Source organism: Engraulis encrasicolus, chromosome 3 (assembly GCF_034702125.1).
Source record: "Engraulis encrasicolus isolate BLACKSEA-1 chromosome 3, IST_EnEncr_1.0, whole genome shotgun sequence".
Classification (NCBI taxonomy): domain Eukaryota; kingdom Metazoa; phylum Chordata; class Actinopteri; order Clupeiformes; family Engraulidae; genus Engraulis; species Engraulis encrasicolus.
The window spans coordinates 48,098,958-48,118,957 of record NC_085859.1 but is presented as its reverse complement, the minus strand read 5'-3'; the positions used below and the strand labels follow the sequence as shown (position 1 = coordinate 48,118,957).

The window sequence follows — 20,000 nt, the reverse complement described above, 5'->3', positions numbered from 1 at the left end:
GAAGAGATGTGAAAGTCGATGATAATCAGGCTAGGTGGAATAAGATGCGGTAGGTTTTTGGGCCGCATTAGGAGTATGACAACGCATTGCAAGACGTTTCCTTTCCTCTTTAAATTCACATGACATTGACATCAAGACAATTTGATAGCCTAAAAAGAAATGCACAAGAGAAAAAACTACGACCGCACACTTAGGCCTACCTCACTTTCGAGAAAGAGAGGGAGAGAGGCTAGCATGGAGAGGGAGGGGAGGGGGAGAAAGAGAGGGATTGGAGAGAAACAATGCGCTGGCAATGCTGTACAATTGAAGCACGTTCTTCGTGCTTGTAATCAAAGAAGTCAAGGTGGACTTTTTCCCTGTTCAATTTGACCTTGGCTACTAGGCATTTCTGCTTTTACCAGCGCAGAAACAATAACACGGATACTTCAACATTAATTAAATAACTGCGTTTGTGTGACAATGTTCAGAATATAGCGCCTTCATTTCCAGCCACATTTGAATGAAACTGCTTGACGTTCTTGGCTAACAACTACCTCTGTTAGCTTGCTTGCCGTTTCCCTAACTAGGCCTATTTGTTACTGGAAAGTCATTTACAGGCAGTTTCTGATATGTATGAATGAGGGTTAATCTACTTTAGAGCCAGCTCGCGTTTCTGGTGTTTTGGGCGGATAAGCACGCGACAGGTGGCAACAGACTATGCGCATTGTTTGGGGCTGTTGCTTTGCTTACCTGAAATATTAGCAAAACCGAACTCCATTCCTCTCACAGTTTAACCATGTCTACTAGAATATATCCTTATTGGCTTGCAAAATCAACAATCCAGAGCCCGTTTTCTCTGAGAGCATTTCTACTTCAGGGTGAAATGGCATAACCAACGGGACAACCTCTCAGCAGCAGTCCGAAGAACAACGCGCTTGCAGTCGCAGCTGCGAAATCTTAATCAACATTCTAGAGCACAATGCGGAGGGTTATCGGAAAGTTTTCTGTTACTATTTTCGCTGATGGTTGGTGTTGAGTTAATGTCCCTGTGTAATGGCTTTGCAAATATAATAGCCTACTTTTAGAATCTTTTCATTTATATTTTTGGACGGTCCCGGCATTGTCCCAGAAATGATAACTTTGTGTCCCCACAACATTTTTTATGGTCCCCGGGACGTCGGGACACCGTTAATTTCGAGCGCTGGCACGCGCACCTCACAACTTTTTTACATCAACATCACGTGACACCTGAAAGATGAAATTACAAACACATCTTTCTGACCTTGAAAACAAAGCAGTGTAGTCCTTGGCCGTGGCTCAAACACTGCCCTGTGTTGTCGGGGGCTCGGGTTCAAGTCCGGCCCGAGGTCATTTCCCGATCCTCCCCTATGTCTCATCCACCAGCTTTCCATCATCGTCTCATATTTCCATGTCCATTCAAGGTATAAAAACCCCTTAATAGAAAAAAAGAACAAAGCCGTTATTAAAAATGTGTTGTGGCCTAATGGTTAGGTTAGTTGGTCATTTAATCTGGTGGTTGTCTGTTCGAATCCCACCTGACCTCTCCCTACACTTTCACTCATGGTTGAAGTGCCCTTGAGCAAGCCACCTATCCCCACGCGGACTGTAACTGGTACCATGAAAAATAATATCTATAAGTTGCTTTGGATAAAAGCGTCAGCGAAGTGTAATGTATTACCGGTATGTAATATAATATAATGTAATGTAATGTGTGTGCGTGCGTGTGTGCGTGCTGGCGTGCGTTTGTGTGTGTGCGTGCGTGTCTGTGTCTGTGTCTGTGTCTGTGTCTGTGTCTGTGTCTGTGTATGCGTGTGCTTCAGATCCAGGGCCTGGAGTGGATGGTGTCCCTGTACAACAACAACCTGAACGGCATCCTGGCGGATGAGATGGGTCTGGGCAAGACCATCCAGACCATCGCCCTCATCACCTACCTGATGGAGCTCAAGAGGCTCAACGGGCCCTACCTCATCATCGTGCCCCTCTCGTATGTCACACACACACACACACACACACACTAAACACACACACACACTAAACACACACACACACACACACACACACACACACACACACACACACACACACACACACACACACACACACACACACACACACACTAAACACACACACACAGGTACACACACACACACGCACACACACACACAGGTACACACACACACACACACAGGTACACACACTCACTCCCACACACACACACACACACACACACACACACACACACACACACACACACACACACACACACACACACTAAGCACACACTAAGCACACACACACACACTAAGCACACACACCCACACACACACACACACACACACACACACAGTTTACTTCTTTATTTGGATTGACAGATAGACATTTATCATAGCACAAGCTACATTTCATAGGAGTTCACACAAAACTAAAAGAAACTGCGCACCGAGTGTCTTAAGGATACATGTGGCACCTCCGTCTCCAGATGAAGAGGCACACACACACACACACACAAACATGCATACACACAGGTACACACATGCACACACACACAGTATATACACAAATGCACACACACACACACTGGTAAACACACACACACACACACACACACACACACACACACACAAACATGCATACACACCACACACGCACACACACACAGGCACACACACACACGTGCAAACATACATACACACACACACAGACACACACACAGACACACACACACATGCATACAGACACACACACACACAAAAGGGAACACTGCATACGTGTTTCCCATACACGTGTCCCATACACGTCATTGGCCCGATGATATCTGATCATTAGCGCCTCTTCATTCATACGTCACTCTTTACAACATTTGCCATCTGCAGAGAGGCACACATGAGCTGGCGCGGCATAATTAAACCTTCTTTCAGCACACACGCATTAAGCAGTATAATATTTATCATGGTAATGACATGGTCATGGCAAATGATGGCCAATCAGCCATATTGTTCCCAGACCTGAGTTGGGGTATAGGATGCGGAGCTGCTACAGTATATGATGACGCAAGGCAAGTGGGTTGGTGTTCTGTTCCATTTCTGGCAAGGCGTACGTGTGTCTGTATGTCTTCCAGAGCCTGCAATCACATTGCTATTATTGCTGCTTTCCCCGGCCCTGTGTGACTTTTGTAATAGCAAACTTTTTTTTTTTTTTTCTTTTCTTGGACAGGGAGATTGAGGCAGGGAGGAGAGTAAGTGTGTGAGTGAGTGCCAGAGTTTGGGCTCTCTCAGAAACCCACTCAGGTAGGCAGGGGGGCAGGCAGGCAGGGAGGCAGGCAGGCAGGGGAGCAGGCAGGCAGGGGAGCAGGCAGGCAGGCAGGCAGGCAGGCAGGGGAGCAGGCAGGCAGGCAGGGAAGAAGGCAGGCAGAGGGGCAGGCAGGCAGGGGGCAGGCAGGCAGGCAGGCAGGGGGACAGGCAGGCAGGCAGACGGGCAGGCAGGAGGATTTTCAGCTAATGGAGCAATCGATTCAGCTAGGGAGCCGAGGATTCAGGGGCCTTTTACTCCCTGACACCCACTAAGATTGTGGTACACTGACAGAAAGGCTGACAGTCTCTCTCTCTCTCTCTCTCTCTCTCTCTCTCTCTCTCTCTCTCTCTCTCTCTCTCTCTCTCTCTCTCTCTCTCTCTCTCTCTCACACACACACATTCTCACACACGTACGCACACTCTCTCTCTCTCTCTCTCTCTCTCTCTCTCTCTCTCTCTCTCTCTCTCTCTCTCTCACACACACACTCTCACACACGCATGCACACACTCTCGCTCTCTCTCTCTCTCTCTCTCACACACACACACACACACACACACACACACACACACACACACACACATACACACAGACACATACTGTACACACACACACACACACACACACACACACACACACACACACACACACACACACACACACACACACACACACACACACACACACACACACACACACACACACACACACACACACACACTGCTTCCTGCCTGTTGGTATGGATTAGGTTGTTCTTGGATGAGATTTTGGGTGATGGGTCCTGTGGGGAAGGTTAGTTTGCCCTCGACAAAAGGCCACATCTTTCCTTGTAGCTATGATAGATTTTGTTTTTTTTACTTCCAAGACCTTGCCTTTTCTGAAAAGCCTTTTAGACTCTTTTTTTCTTGTCTTATTCCAGAACTCTATCCAACTGGACGTATGAACTTGACAAGTGGGCGCCAACCATTGTCAAAATTGCATACAAGGTAAAATTATTTGTCTATTCATGTTCTGTTGCATTTTATTAACTGGTTCCTTTTTAGTGAATCTCCCTGTAATGTGATAGGGTACCCACATGTGATGGTGTATCAACAGCAATATATGTACAGTATTAATTACATAATGTTAAAGGTGCACTCTGTGATATTTTTTGCAGTTTCTGTCCAGATTTCACGCTGCCCATTCACAAAGCATTTTTTTCATGCATACTTGCCACCACCATCAAATTCTAAGTATAAGCATTATGACTGGGAAAATGTTCATGAATGAAGGTGGATCTGCTCCATGTCCGCCATTTTGAATTTCCAGACATAGACATTTTTAGATGCAAAACCTTCTGTACTTTGTTTATATGTACTAGTAAATATTAGTTTATTATGTAGTGAATATTCATGAAAAGATCAAACTTGGCAATAGGCAGCAAAGTTTCAATTGAGCAGCATAGTTGCAATACCTACTCTGGCCACCATCCTACACGGTGCACGTTTAAATGATGTTGTTGTTGTTGTCCCCAAATGCTGTCTGGCTATTCTGCTGCCGTCTGACCTTGTGAGTGTTTTTGCCTTTGTCTTTCTCTCTCTGTGTGTCTAAAAGGGCACACCCTCCCTGCGCCGCGGCCTGCTGCCTCAACTGCGCAGCGGCAAGTTTAATGTGCTGCTGACCACCTACGAATACATCATCAAGGACAAGCAAATCCTGGCCAAGGTGAGCATAGACGTCCGTCTGTGAGCTGCAACACATCTGAACAGCAGCTGTCTACAGGAATGCCACGTATATATCTCACTGGCGGAATGTCGGAAACGTGGAGTGAAATGCTTTTGCCATGAAGTAGTGGGGCGTAGTCTTTATGTACTGGCAAGATTGCATTGCAAAATGTAGAACTTGACGGAAAAAAATGCTTAACTTATCAACATTTCTGCTATGGCACAAGAAATGTTTGTCATATCTGTTGAAATGGTGGCAATTTACCATAATTTACCATACAATACAACGTCGGGTCTCAGTGTTTACGATCAGGGATAAGATTGACAGTTGCGATTCTGTTTACCGGTATGTGTGCAGTGCAACCCGACGTCATAATAGGACACAAAATCGGGAGTCGTATAGTTTAGCCTGGCTTAAGTTTTTCAAAGTCAGGCCCTGCCGTGGCCAACCGGTAGGGCACTCGCCTGCCATGCGGCTGACCCGGGTTCGATTCCCTGACCGGGTCCTTTGCTGACCCCTCCCCGTCTCTTCCAATTCGCTTCCTGTCCACCTCTCACACTGTCCTGTCCCAAAGACCCCAAAAAAATCAAATCTTTAGGTTTGTCAAAGTCTGTGTTGTACGTGCTCCTCAGATCCGCTGGAAGTACATGATCGTGGACGAGGGCCACCGCATGAAGAACCACCACTGCAAGCTGACTCAGGTGCTGAACACGCACTACGTGGCGCCGCGCCGCCTGCTGCTGACCGGCACGCCGCTGCAGAACAAGCTGCCCGAGCTCTGGGCCCTGCTCAACTTCCTGCTGCCCACCATCTTCAAGAGCTGCAGCACCTTCGAGCAGTGGTTCAACGCCCCCTTCGCCATGACCGGGGAGAGGGTAGGTGAAACACGTGCTGATGAACACGCACGCACGCAGAGACACACACACACCACTTCGAGCAGTGGTTCAACGCCCCCTTCGCCATGACCGGGGAGAGGGTAGGTGAAACACGCGCTCATGAACACACACACACACACACACACCACTTCGAGCAGTGGTTCAACGCCCCTTTCGACATGACTGGAGAAAGGATAGATTAAACACACACTGAAGAAAACAGACACACACACACACACACACATACTGTACATGTGCACGTGCACACAAACCTTCGAGCAATGGTTCACCGTCCTCTTTGCCAAGAGGATACGACTGACATTTATTTTAGTAAGGACCATGTATTATTCATACAGAGATGATGCAACCAGAGTTACCAGAGTTAGCCCCAATTTACAGCTTCAGTCCCCTGGCAGGTCATAATTAAGAAAAGTTGTAAAAAACATGTAGGCATACAAATAATTATTCAGCCCCCTACCTCACCAGTCAACCAATATACTCACACACACATACACGCACACGCACACGCACACGCACACGCACACGCACACGCACACACAGGACATCTGCAGAGTTTCACCTGCAAAGCAATTGCAGAATTAAACTGGAAAAAAAGAATAGAAAAGCCACCGGCTGAAAAAAGCACACAGACTTTTTAATTTGCATTTGGTTATTGCTGAGCACATAAACCCAGACATGTTCTCAAAGCACTACGCACAGCCCCACCCATATGAAAAAGAATTATATGATTCATATACTGCAAACATGCATGTTCCTTACATGAAATCGTATAGAAAAAATGTGCCAGATTTGCAAGAGTCACTTATACGTTTTCTAATATATGTCTATCATGATAGTCGATTATGGCCCCTTTTCGAAAAGAAATACTATATGGAACTTATACGCATGCCATATAACATGACTGCATGCAGTATAAATTCTTATAAGAGTTTGACATGCCAACAATGCATAATACTATATTATATTGACTAAAACATAGGAGAAAACTACTATATTCCTATAGAAATAATGCACGTTTTATGTTAAAATCATATTGAAGTCTTATTCAATTTACGTGTGGGACTCTGACCGCTACACCAAGAGCCAGGCTCATTGGCATGTTAGTCAGAACACACCCACAACCCTAGTGATGGTCACTCCATCACATTGCCTTCCCCTTCGGGAAGCGCACGCGTGCGCTGCACACACTCATGGTGTCCCTCACGCAACTGCCCATCATGCTTCTCCCATCCAATGTGCCCCATCATCAATGCTTCACCTATCACTGAGGTCCCTCACACGGGGGTAACCAATCCTGGGGGTCCCTCACATGGAATTACGGCTCACACACCATGGGTACGCTTCCGATGGCCTCACGGTACCATCCCACTTCTGACACCATTCATAGCAAAGGGGAGTAGAGTTGCCCAGCTGGGACTTGAACCCAGACCTTCTGGGGTAGTAAACCGGGGCTCTGACCGCTACACCAAAGAGCCAGGCTTGTTGGCATGTTAGTCAGAACACACCCAAAACCCTAGTGATGGTCACTCCATCACACGTATGTTCCGTACATGTTCCGTAGTTGGATTTTACAGACTTCCTATATTAAGTTTATATGAAGTTTACAACTTGAAATGTAATATTCGTATATAAATTTTATAAAGTTTATACATTTAATTATATGCAAACCTGATTTAATTTGTACATTTCTTAAACAGTTTCTGACACCAATATTTATATGAATTCTGCACATTTGTCATATGAAGCATGAGACTTTAAATGTAATATTTGTATATAACACAGGCCTAGACAGTCTAAATAAGCTTCCCGGAAAAAAAACCACCTGACGAAGAACTTCACTCATGATTTTTTATTTGTCTTTCTTGACTGTCACTTTGATTATATATAGGCCTATATTGCCTAAAGACAAATGTGTGTATGTGTGTGTGTGTGTGTGTGGGGGGGGTGGGGGGGGGGGGTCTGTCCCACATTGACCCTCCGAAGCATACCCCTTTTCCCCCCTTGGACTTATTAGCAGGTGGTCACCCTAGCTGGAAATAAGCTACAACAAATATTGCATGGTGCACCTTTAAATATGGCATACACATAGGGCCTACTGTAACATATACAACAACATGGCACAAATACAGCACACATCTGATTGGCATTCATCCAAAAACAGCACTATTTTCCAATCTTTTTCCCTCCGAATCATTGTCCCTCCGAAGCATACCCCTTGTCCCCCCTTGGACTTATTAGCAGGTGGTCACCCTAGCTGGAAATAAGCTACAACAAATATTGCATGGTGCACCTTTAAATATGGCATACACATAGGGCCTACTGTAACATATACAACAACATGGCACAAATACAGCACACATCTGATTGGCATTCATCCAAAAACAGCACTATTTTCCAATCTTTTTACTTATACGAAATATATAAGCCCATAGTAACATAAATCGTGTATGGCATATATTACTGAAAATGAATAAAAAAAATAGTTAGATTTGTATATGTGGGTTTGTGCCTTGTATGACCCTTATAATATTCTTATGGAACAGATATAATCCATATGCGTTTTTAATAAGACTTTTTCATATGGGCAGGCACAGTCTCATGAACAACCTTGGGCTAGGCTTAGCAATACAGCTGAGACATTAATTAAGACTTTGCTAACTTTTTAGCCGTGTAAAAATCACATTCCAAAGCTGCTCCCTGGGTTCTTGGATGTATTGCAATTTGGGATTAAAACTTACCTTAAGATCATGGCCAAAATGGTTGTTACCTCCGTCAAGAGGGTAGAGGTAGAGTAACTGTTTTTATCCCGAAGGGAAATCAAGGTGTTCCGTAGCATACACATAGTTTAATACACATTGCACAGATACAATTTCACTCATTAACTTATGTTTGCAAACAGTTAAGCTACACCGTCAAATCATCTCAGGTAAAAGATAAAACTGTCTGAAACATTAGAAAAATCCAAGTCTTGTTTTGGCTGTGTTGTTGCTGCGAGCAGGTGGACTTGAATGAGGAGGAGACCATTCTGATCATCCGGCGCCTCCACAAGGTGCTGCGGCCCTTCCTGCTGCGCCGCCTCAAGAAGGAGGTGGAATCCCAGCTCCCCGAGAAGGTGAGTGGGGAGCACGGCGCGCACGCGCTGATAATGGCAAACGATCCAAACGAAATCCAAATCTTGTTTGATTTTTACCCTGCATAGCAAATGGTTTGTTGGTTTAGGATCAAGCAGAGCCAGGCAACCTATTTTTTGTTGGTCTTGTTCTTTGATTTCATTTTCAACTTAGTTTGACTGATGCTCTGAGCAAGGGTTTTTCATCCGTGTTCACCATTTGGTCTACTCTGCAAAAAACAAGTTATGTAGAAGTAAAAGGTTTGTTTGGGGGCATTTCTGTTTACAGTAATCAAAGCCAAGACCAGTACTGCCTATTCTGCATGAAAGATTTTACATTTTGCTTTGAAAATAAAAAACATGTCTTGTTTGAAGAATGTGCAGTGCACAGTAGCTGTAACTTCTTGAATTCCCATGTTAGACTTAGGTCAGTCCCAGACCACTCATACCCATTCCCCAGCCCACTTGCTTTAGACCAGAGCATAATGTTTGTTTTGTCCTTTCTTTTTTTCAAATCAAAGTCCAACACAACCAGACCTGATCAAATTAATTATTCATGCCTATTTTTATTAACTATTGATGACTTTTTTCCAACACCAGTTCAAACCCCCAGACTCCCAGTAGCACGTGTTTGAACTCTAAAGGCAGGCAGAGGTCGTGTGTTGAGTTAACATGCAACGCTCAGCCTCAGCAGGCTTTCATCATGCAAATGGGCAGAAATTGCTTTGCTTTGGCCGAGCAATAATAACTATTTTTGGGGAATAAAAAAAAAAACCACACATCTCGCCCCAGCATCTAGCTGGCCAGGGTGTAGAAAGGCTCTAATCCATGTGCCCTCAGTTGCTGGTGAAGGAAATTTGCTCGAGGGGATTAGGCCCTCAAAGGCACAGACCGTCGCATTCCACCCAGAAGTCCTATGAGGGTCGCTGGCATCAAAGCAGCCCAGCGGCGCAGCTGGCAGCACAAGAAAACTCCATCACCTCTCGCTTTCTTTCTTTCTTTCTTTCTTTCTTTCTTTCTTTCTTTCTTTCTTTCTTTCTTTCTTTCTTTCTTTCTTTCTCACTCTGTCTATCTCTATCTCTATCTCTCTCTCTCTCTGCTTCTCTCAATTGTTTTGTCTCTCAATGTCTTTTGCTCTTGTTCCATGTCTTTTTTTTCTTTCTTCATGTCTTTCCCCCACTTAATCTTAATTTGTCTCTCTCACGCTGTCTTTCTGTTTGTCTGTCTGTCTCGTTCTCTCTCTCTCTCTCTCTCTCTCTCTCTTTGTTGCTCCTCAGGTGGAGTACGTCATCAAGTGTGACATGTCGGCCATCCAGAAGGTTCTGTACCGCCACATGCAGGGCAGGGGCATCCTGCTGACGGACGGCTCTGAGAAGGACAAGAAGGTACGGTGTTGCAGTATTGCAGTCTTGCCACCAGTAGTGCAGTACTGCAACCTATTTTTGTCTCAGGTTTCCCGTTCAACCTTTTCGTTGTGCCATGAGTACACCATAACTCTGTTCTATATCGCTCATTATTCTCTGTCCCAATCTGATTATGCTCCATACATTTGTTAAAATGATATTTTTCCAAGCACCCCCTGCACAACCGTATCTCACTCATTTCGTGAAGTATTCACGAAAAAAATAGATTAATTTTCGTTGTACAATCACGTTGTTGCCCGTTTTTCGTGGTAGGGCAACGAAACACTGCTAGTTTGATGCCCTTTCGGTAGCCTACCGTCACATGGTAATCAAACATTTCAAACAAGCAATTTAGGGTTAGGTTTAGGGTCAAGGTTAGGGTTAAGGTTAGGGTTAAGGTTAGGGTTAAGGTTAGGGTTAGGGTTAGGTTTAGGGTTAAGTAGGGTTAAGGTTAGGGTTAGGTTTAGGTTTAGGTTTAGGTTTAGGGGACATAAGGCGTAAGTACCGAAAGGGCGTCGAATTAGTGAGTCCCGAGTGTATCAGCAGTGTTCTGTCAGCACCCCCTCCCCGCCCCTGCAGACGCTTGGATAACCATAGCAGTAGTGGGGCAATTCGAGTGAATAGGCAGCGTTTCGTTGCCCTACCACGAAAAACGGGCAATAACGTGAATGCACCACGAAAATTAATCTATTTTTTTCGTGAAGACTTTACGAAAGGCGTGAGATAGGGCTCCCCTGCAGTATGCTCACGTGCCCCTAGTAGTGCATGTATCCCCTGGTTGGGAAACACTGCAGCCGTGCAACAGGAGAAGGCCACAGTGGACTCAATCCTCCTACAATGGAGGCCAGAGGCCACATCCAACTGGAAATGATGTTCGAAGAAACTTTCCCTCAGAGACTTGATGCCAAAAGTTTCTCTCTCTCTCTCTCTCTCTCTCTCTCTCTCTCTCTCTCTCTCTCTCCCTCCCTCTCTCTCTCTTTCTCTGCTCTCTCTCTCTCTCTCTCTCTCTCTCTCTCTCTCTCTCTCTATCTCTCTCTCTCTCTCACTTCTGTAATGAAATGTGATGTAAAGGTTGCCAGAGGCTAGCAAATAGCTGATGCAATAGAGATGGTTAAAGAAACTCTGTTTTTTTTTCTTTCACAGATGTAGTGTAAATCTCTTCTTTCTCCATTTCTCATAAGCCCAAAGGTAAAGGAGGGCAGAGGGCAGCAAACGCCAGTACCAAGATGGTTAAAGAAACTAGTTGTTTTTTTCTTCTTGAAACGCCAACCTCTCTCTCTCTTTTCTCTCTTTCTTCTCTCTTCTCTTTTCTCTCTCTTCTCTCTCTCTCTCTCTCTCTCTCTCTCTCTCTCTCTCTGTATCTCCCTTTATCTGCATCCCATTCACTCCTGTCCCCAAGGGCAAAGGGGGAGCGAAGACCTTGATGAACACCATCATGCAGCTGAAGAAGATCTGCAACCACCCCTACATGTTCCAGCATATCGAGGTTAGTCATCCTCCCCAGAGCCCTGCACTCTCCGCTCTCCATGCATCCCGCTTCTTCTCCTCTCCGCTTTCCATGCTTCCAGCTTCTTCTCCGCTCTCCATGCTTCCCACCTCTTCTCCTACTCTCCCACTCTCCACTCTCCACTCTCCATGCTTCCCACTTCTTCTCCCACTCTCCACTCTCCATGCTTCCCACCTCTTCTCCTACTCTCCCACTCTCCACTCTCCACTCTCCATGCTTCCCGCTTCTTCTCCCACTCTCCTCTCTCCATGCTTCCCGCTTCTTCTCCTCTCTCCATGCTTCCAGCTTCTTCTCCTCTCTCCATGCTTCCAGCTTCTTCTCCTCTCTCCATGCTTCCCACCTCTTCTCCTCTCTCTGCTCTCCATGCTTCCCACCTCTTCTCCCACTCTCCCACTCTCCTTCTCTTCACTCTCCATGCTTCCCGTTTGATCTTCTCTCACACCCTGAGGTGAAGGGTGAGAGACCTTAATGGCCATTGGAGATCCTTGATCAAAAGGGTCGTCTTCTGCCTTGACCTTTGCCTGGAATGACTCCAGTCTGTTCTTTATGTACTTTTCTTTGTGATTCTTTTCTCTCTCTCGTTCTCGATTTCTTGTTCTTTATTGATCGATCTATATATCTATTTATTTATTTATTTTCTTTCTTTTTCAGGAATCCTTTGCGGAGCACTTGGGATATCCAAATGGCATCATCAATGGGTAGGCAAAGAAACCATTTTTTTTTTTTGAGTGTGTGTGAACAGCTTTACGTAAAGCGAGCATGGTCTTGTGTAATGTTTGAGTCAGTTTATGATATCCCAAGAGTGCCAAACACCATTTCTGGCATATTTCTTATCTTGGTAACCTATCCCCCCACCCCCACTCCGTCACAAACACGCACACACACACACACACACACACACACACACACACACACACACACACACACACACACACACACACACACACACACAACACACACACACACACACACACACACCACACACACACACACACACACACACACACACACACACACACACACACACACACTACCACCACCACCACCAGCCCCACCATTCCTTATCCTATGTTCCATCTGAGTCTTTTTTCTCAGTGTGTATTTTTTCATTTTCTTCTTTCATTTCTTTCCCCTTCTCTTTAATCTGTCTCCCTCCTGCCTTCTGCCTCACCCCCTCTCCCGTCTCTGTCTGCAGGCATGAGTTGTATCGGGCGTCTGGCAAGTTTGAGTTGCTGGACCGCATCCTGCCCAAGCTGCAGGCCACCAACCACCGCGTGCTGCTCTTCTGCCAGATGACCTCCCTCATGACCATCATGGAGGACTACTTTGGCTACCGCAACTTCAAGTACCTGCGCCTGGACGGTGAGAGACTTAGCTCTTTAAAAAAAAAAAAAAAAATGGGGGTCTTTTTAGACTTTATTTGACAGGACAGTGTGAGAGGTGGACAGGAAGCGAATTGGGAGAGAGACGGGGAGGGATCGGCAAAGGACCCGGGCTGGGAATCGAACCCGGGAAGGCCGCACGTCAGGCGAGTGCCCCATGGTTGGTAACAGCAGGTCCGGGAGACTTGGCTCTTGAACTGTGTTTTCTTTCTGTCAGGTGGCTCCAAGGTAGCGTGTCTACCAGGCTCACCACCTAAATCGTGGTCTGGGTTAAGGTTTAGGATTAAAATTAGTATTATGTATAAGGAGTAGGTTGGATTTAAGGATAGGTTCAGGTTTTGGGAAGTTGAAGTGTTAAAGTGAAGGATTAGTTAAGGTAGGGCTGCACAATTATGGAAAAAATGATAATCATGATTATTTGGATCAAAATTGAAATCACGATTATTAGTCACAAATATTAAGCCACAATAATCAATGAAATTTTGTGCAGAATGTTATTTCAAATCACAAAAATAAATATAGCCAAGAATGTATATAAGAGATGAACAAAATACAGGACTGGCTGGCAGGTAGGCCTCTTCTTTCAAGCCTGTATATGGTGTCAGTTTATGTCAGTGATACTGAATTTGATACTGAATTTGATACTGAGCCATATTGGAAGAAACCTCTCTCTGTCTCTGTCTCTGTCTCTGTCTCTCTCTCTCTCTCTCTCTCTCTCTCTCTCTCTCTCTCTCTCTCTCTCTCTCTCTCTCTCTCTCTGTCTCTCTCTCTCTCTCTCTCTCTCTCTCTCTCTCTCTCTCTCTCTCTCTCTTTTGCGTTGTTCACCTGCACAACGTTGATATTGACAGCGGCTAGATCTCCGGTCCGTCACAATGTAACAAGAATTGGATTTAGAAATTTGATGTGCACAAGACAATGTATTGACCTGTACGTTATTGAGTGCTGTGGCATTGTGAAGAAGGATGGTTGCTGAAGTAGGTTAAGTAATTATATTATTTTGGCGCTCTTTTGTATCCGATAAGATGACCTCATTAAATAGTCATTTAGAATAAAAACCTGTCTATATTCAAGCCAATATGATATCAAGCCACCAATGAAAGAATGGGCTAATGTCCACAAGACAGGCCATACATTTTCAAATAAGACATGGGATTGATTTGATCATCTCGCATCGGAGGAAATCTGTGGACTTGCTACATGCGCACGCAAGTCAAGCTTGTCGGTATGGTGGGCTGCGTGCATGCCAGCCAGGTGTAAGGTGACCCTCTTAAGAAAGAAAAAAATTGGATCTTGATGAACGTATACTTGGTGCAATGCAGATGACTGTGCTACAGTCTCCATTATACAGTATGCTTATAGCACATTTCAAAGAAATGAATTGGTTGTGTTGCAATATTTTTACCTTGAGAGCCACCAAGTAAGGCGTTGTGAGCCACGTGCAGCTGGAGAGCCGCACAATGAGTAACTGGGGTTTATGTGTTGTACAGTATACTATGTTGCATTTTAAGCACGGGGGCTCCGCAAGGTTGTGTTCTCAGCCCCCTGCTGTTCACGCTGCTGACACACGACTGCACAACGACCCACAGCACTAACCATCTAGTGAAGTTTGCGGATGATACAACACTGGTGGGCCTCATCACCAAGGGCGATGAGACTCACTACAGAGAAGAAGTAGACCTGCTGGCCAGATGGTGCAAAGACAACAACCTCCTGCTGAATGTCAACAAGACCAAGGAGATTGTTGTCAACTTCCAAAGGGTCCAAAAACAACTGCCACCACTGACCATCGACGGCGATGCTGTGGAGAGAGTGAGCAGCACCAAGTTCCTTGGAGTGCACATCAGCGACGACCTCTCTTGGACCACCAACACTACATCACTGGCGAAGAAGGCCCATCAGCGTCTCTACTTCCTGCGCAAACTAAAGAAGGCAAGTGCTACACCCTCCATCATGACAACATTCTACAGAGGAACCATAGAGAGCGTCGTGTCCAACTGCATCACAGTGTGGGGAGGAAGCTGCACGGAGAAAAACAGGAAGACACTCCAGCGTGTTGTGAACACAGCGAAGAAGATCATTGGAGTACCACTCCCCTCCCTGCAGGACATTTACACCACACGCCTCACCCGGAAAGCACTGATGATCATCAAAGACACAAGCCACCCTGCACACAAACCTGTTCAGCCTCCTGCCCTCTGGAAAGAGGTACAGGCGCCTCCGTTCCCGTACCACCCGGCTGGCGAGCAGCACAATGCACCAAGCGATCAAGATGCTGAACACTCAACCCACTCTCCCTCCACTGTCAGCCTCTAGCCAGCAAGGCCACTGACAACCCCCCCCCCCTCCCCCACCCCCACTGTCAGCCTCTAGCCAGCAAGGCCACTGACAACCCCCCCCCCATCCCCCACCACCATATCTGCGACTGAACATTCCACCTGCACTACTATACTTGTGACTGAACTTTCAACCTGCACTAACTCAAAACATGCACACACACACACACACACACACACACACACACACACACACACACACAAGCACACTGCACTTTCTGCACTAAACCCAAACATACACACACTGACACACACACACACACACACACACACACACACACACACACACACACACACACACACACACACACACACACACACACACACACACACACAGACACACGAACACACACACAAGACGCACACCGCACCTTCTACCTGCAATAAACACATACACACACACACACACACACACACACACACACACACACACACACACACACACACACACACACACACACACACACACACACACACACACTGCTGCTGGTGTACTTGACAGACCTTTTTATATTTATTTTCTTCAAAATGCTACTATTACCATGTCAGAACGCTATAAAGGACTTTTTTTAGGAAAAGCACAAAAACACAACAAATACCTCTTAATGTATGTCCTCTACAAGTCTTCTGTTGTCCAGTCTTGCACTTTAAATGTCTGTATGAGCACTGTCTATGTCCATACTGTCTTAAGTCCATGTATAAGTACTGTCTATGTCTATACTGTCTATGTCCTTACCTTAATTAGTCTATGTCTGTATGGGAAAGCAAGAAATGTAATTTCAAATTCTTTGTATGACCAGTGCATGTAAAGAAATTGACAATAAAACCTACTTGACTTGAAATTAGTCTGAAGATCCTCCAGCAATCCTCTTACAGAATTGTGCAGTTGCTCAACTTCAAGCACCTCCGCTTGGACGAGAAGACCTTGCTCTTGAACCAACATACAGTATATCACGTAAGTGAGTACACCCCTCACATTTTTGCAGATTTCTGAGTATATCTTTTCATAGGAGAGCGTTAAAGAAATGTCCCTTTGACACAATGATAAGTGACCTTTTAACAACATATATAACCGCTTACAATTCTTGTTCACTCAGAAAAAAATCTAAATACAGCCATTAATGTTTGAACATTGCCCACAAAAGTGAGTACACCCCAAATTAAAATCCAGTAGAGAAGGGGGCGTGTTGGCTCGAATCGTCTCGAAATGAAAAGGGATTAAAGGGAGGTCATCGGTGTGCGTTTCAACCTTTCTTTACATTGAACTTTTACATTTTGAGTCTGCACCTGGCTTAAATATATTGGTGTGAGATTTGAATACAATCCTATGGGGAGTATCATGATCTGCTTCAGTGGTCACAGTGCATATTGAGATGCATGTTTCTTTTAGGTGTAATTCAGATTTCCAGTGTTGACAGCAGTCATCGATCACCAAACCATGTCAGTCCCACTACCATGCTTGAATATTGAGAGGATCAACTTTTTTAGTAAAACTCACTCGTTTACCACCACACATGCTTGACACCATCTAAAGCAAATTTCTTTATCTTGGTCTCAAGAGAGATGAACAGACCAAGGATATGGATCTCTGGAACCATGTTGTGTGCTCTGAAGAGACCAAGATGAACACATTTGCTTTAGATGGTGTCAAACATGTGTGGTGGTATGTGAGTTTTACCAAAAAAGTTGATCCTCTCAATAGTCGAGCATGGTAGTGGGACTGGCATGGTTTGGGTTTGCATGAATGCTGTCAAAATTGATAATCTGAATTACACCTAAAAGAAACATGCATGTCAACACTGTGCACTGTGACTACTGAAGCAGATCATGACACTCTCCATAGGATTGCATTCAAATCTCATACCAATCTATTTAAGCCAGGTGCAGACTCAAAATGTAAAAGTTCAATATAAAGAAAGGTTGAAATGCACACCGATGACCTCCCTTATAATCCCTTTTCATTTTGAGACGATTCGAGCCAACACGGCCCCTTCTGTATCGGAATTTAATTTGGGGTGTACTCACTTTTGTGGGCAAGGTTCAAACATTAATGGCTGTATTTTGATTTTTTTTTTTAAAAAGAGTGAACAAGAAATTTAAGTGGTTATATGTTGTTAAAAGGTCACTAATCATTGTGTCAAAGTGAAATTTCTTTAATGCTCTCCTATGAAAAAATATACTCAAAAGTCTGCAAAAACTGTGAGGGGTGTACTCACTTACGTGATATACTGTACCTACCTACCACTAGACTGAATGGCAGGAAGGCAGGCCTCTAGTATCAAGCCTTTGGTATGAGTTTATATGTAGTATAGTACAGCATATTGCATTTGAAATGAGTGAGAAGCCCTTCAGGCACTCCTCTCAAAGGACGGTGTAGTTGTTCAACTTCAAGTACCTACGCCTGGACGAGACCTTGCACTTGAACCAGTGTACCTCGTATGTACTGCTAGAATGATTGGCAGGTTGTCAAGTAGGTATGAAAAAACAGACAAACCTCTTATTTCAAGCCCATGGTACGCCTTAATATGCAGAACCGTATGCTACATTTTAAGTGGGAACATCTTGACGTTGCTGAATTGAGTCATGTAATTGAAAAAACATATACATATTGTGGAATACAGTAGACATGTTCAGTGAGGATGATTTTTAAAAATGCATACATAAAGTACTTGAGTAGTATAATTGGAAAAAAAATATTCAAATTCATCAGTAGTGGTGGTGTAAGTAGTGGTCTGTCATGCATGTTTGTGCACCAGGCGCCACCAAGTCAGAGGAGCTGTCTTGGTCTGGCCTCCCTTGCAAAAAATCAACTGTCTCAATGTGATTAACCCAGTAAAAATAGCCCTGCCGTGGCCTAACAGTAGGGCACTGGTTTACTACACCAGGGACCAGTCGGTCATTTGCCGATCCTCCCCCCATCTCTGTCTCCCACACACTTCCTGTCGCCTCTCATACTGTCCTATCGAAATAAGGGCAATTTTTTTTTTACAAATTTATAAAACCCCAAGTCGAAGGAGCTGCCTTGGCCGGGGCTCACTTGCAAAAGTGCCTAAACTGCTAAAGTGAAGGATACATGAAAATTAAAATATTAAATGTGCGTTCCACCAGGCACCACCAAGTCGGAGGACCGTGCGTCTCTGCTGAAGAAGTTCAACGAGGAGGACTCCCCCTACTTCGTCTTCCTGCTCAGCACGCGTGCCGGGGGCCTGGGACTCAACCTGCAGGCTGCCGACACCGTTGTCATCTTCGACAGCGATTGGAACCCCCACCAGGTTCGACACGCCCCAGCAAACACATGACACCTGACCCACCCAGCGCCCGGACCTTCTGTCAGACATGCACATGCACACGAGCTGGCGACGCACGCACGCACACATACACGCATACACACACACACTCACGCAGGCACACACACACACACACACACACACACACACACACTCACTCACTCACTCACTCACTCACTCACTCACTCACTCACTCTCTCTCTCTCTCTCTCTCTCTCTCTCTCTCTCTCTCTCTCGCTCGCTCGCTCGCTCGCTCGCTCTCTCGCTCTCTCGCTCTCGCTCTCTCGCTCTCGCTCTCTCTCTCTCTCTCTCGCTCACTCTCGCCTTCTCTCTCTCTCTCTCGCTTTCTCTCTCGCTCTCTCTCTCTCTCTCTCTCTCTCTCACACACACACACACACACACACACACACACACACACACACACACACACACACACACACACACACACACACACACACACACACACACACACACACTTCCTATGTTGGCTGTCAGATTGTTTCCCCTCATACCCACTTCTGAGTCTGGTTCTGCTGGGTGCAAAGCCACTCTGTGCTGGGTTTCTTTCCATCTCGCTGACTTGGCTTAGACACAGGCTCTCTCCCTCTCCCTTTCCCTCACTGTGGCTGTCTCTTAATTGCCAAATGATTGAAACTTGAAAATGAAATGGAGTCATGTTCTACTGTGCTGCCTGCCTGGAGAAAGAGGGAATATGTGTGTGTTTGTGTTTGTGTTTTTGTGTGTGTGGGCGTGCGCATGTGTGTCTGTGTGTTTTTGTGTGCATGTGTCTGTGCCTGTGTGTGTGTGCGTTGTGCTTTGTGTGCTCCTCTCATTCATTACCTTAATCCCTCCACCGCTACCTCCGTGTAATTTGGTCATCGTTAACAAGGAATACTCCTGCTTGGCATAACAATTTCAGGTACAGGCGGTCCGCCAGGCGTGCTGCTTTTTTTTCTCCGTTGGGACATGTAGCATTTTAATTAATAGCATTACCCAATTACTAATGCACACATGCAATTAAGCCTGGCTATACGTATGCCTGCATTCATTCATTCATGCTACTCTCAGAGACGTCAAAAGTAAAAGTTTAA

General features: G+C 45.3%; 1 protein-coding gene across 2 annotated transcripts in view; it reads left to right on the top strand.

The window, feature by feature from the left end:
- The window catches only part of smarca2 (SWI/SNF related, matrix associated, actin dependent regulator of chromatin, subfamily a, member 2), an 87,879-nt gene that overhangs the window by 34,801 nt on the left and 33,078 nt on the right, over positions 1-20,000 (top strand). For both annotated transcript variants that reach the window (XM_063195560.1, XM_063195559.1), the window contains exons 16-25: positions 1,821-1,984; positions 4,208-4,274; positions 4,882-4,992; positions 5,625-5,867; positions 8,887-9,000; positions 10,275-10,382; positions 11,800-11,886; positions 12,559-12,605; positions 13,103-13,269; positions 18,731-18,894. In XM_063195560.1, the coding sequence (XP_063051630.1) occupies positions 1,821-1,984; positions 4,208-4,274; positions 4,882-4,992; positions 5,625-5,867; positions 8,887-9,000; positions 10,275-10,382; positions 11,800-11,886; positions 12,559-12,605; positions 13,103-13,269; positions 18,731-18,894 (1,272 nt within the window). The remainder of the gene's footprint in view (positions 1-1,820; positions 1,985-4,207; positions 4,275-4,881; positions 4,993-5,624; positions 5,868-8,886; positions 9,001-10,274; positions 10,383-11,799; positions 11,887-12,558; positions 12,606-13,102; positions 13,270-18,730; positions 18,895-20,000) is intronic.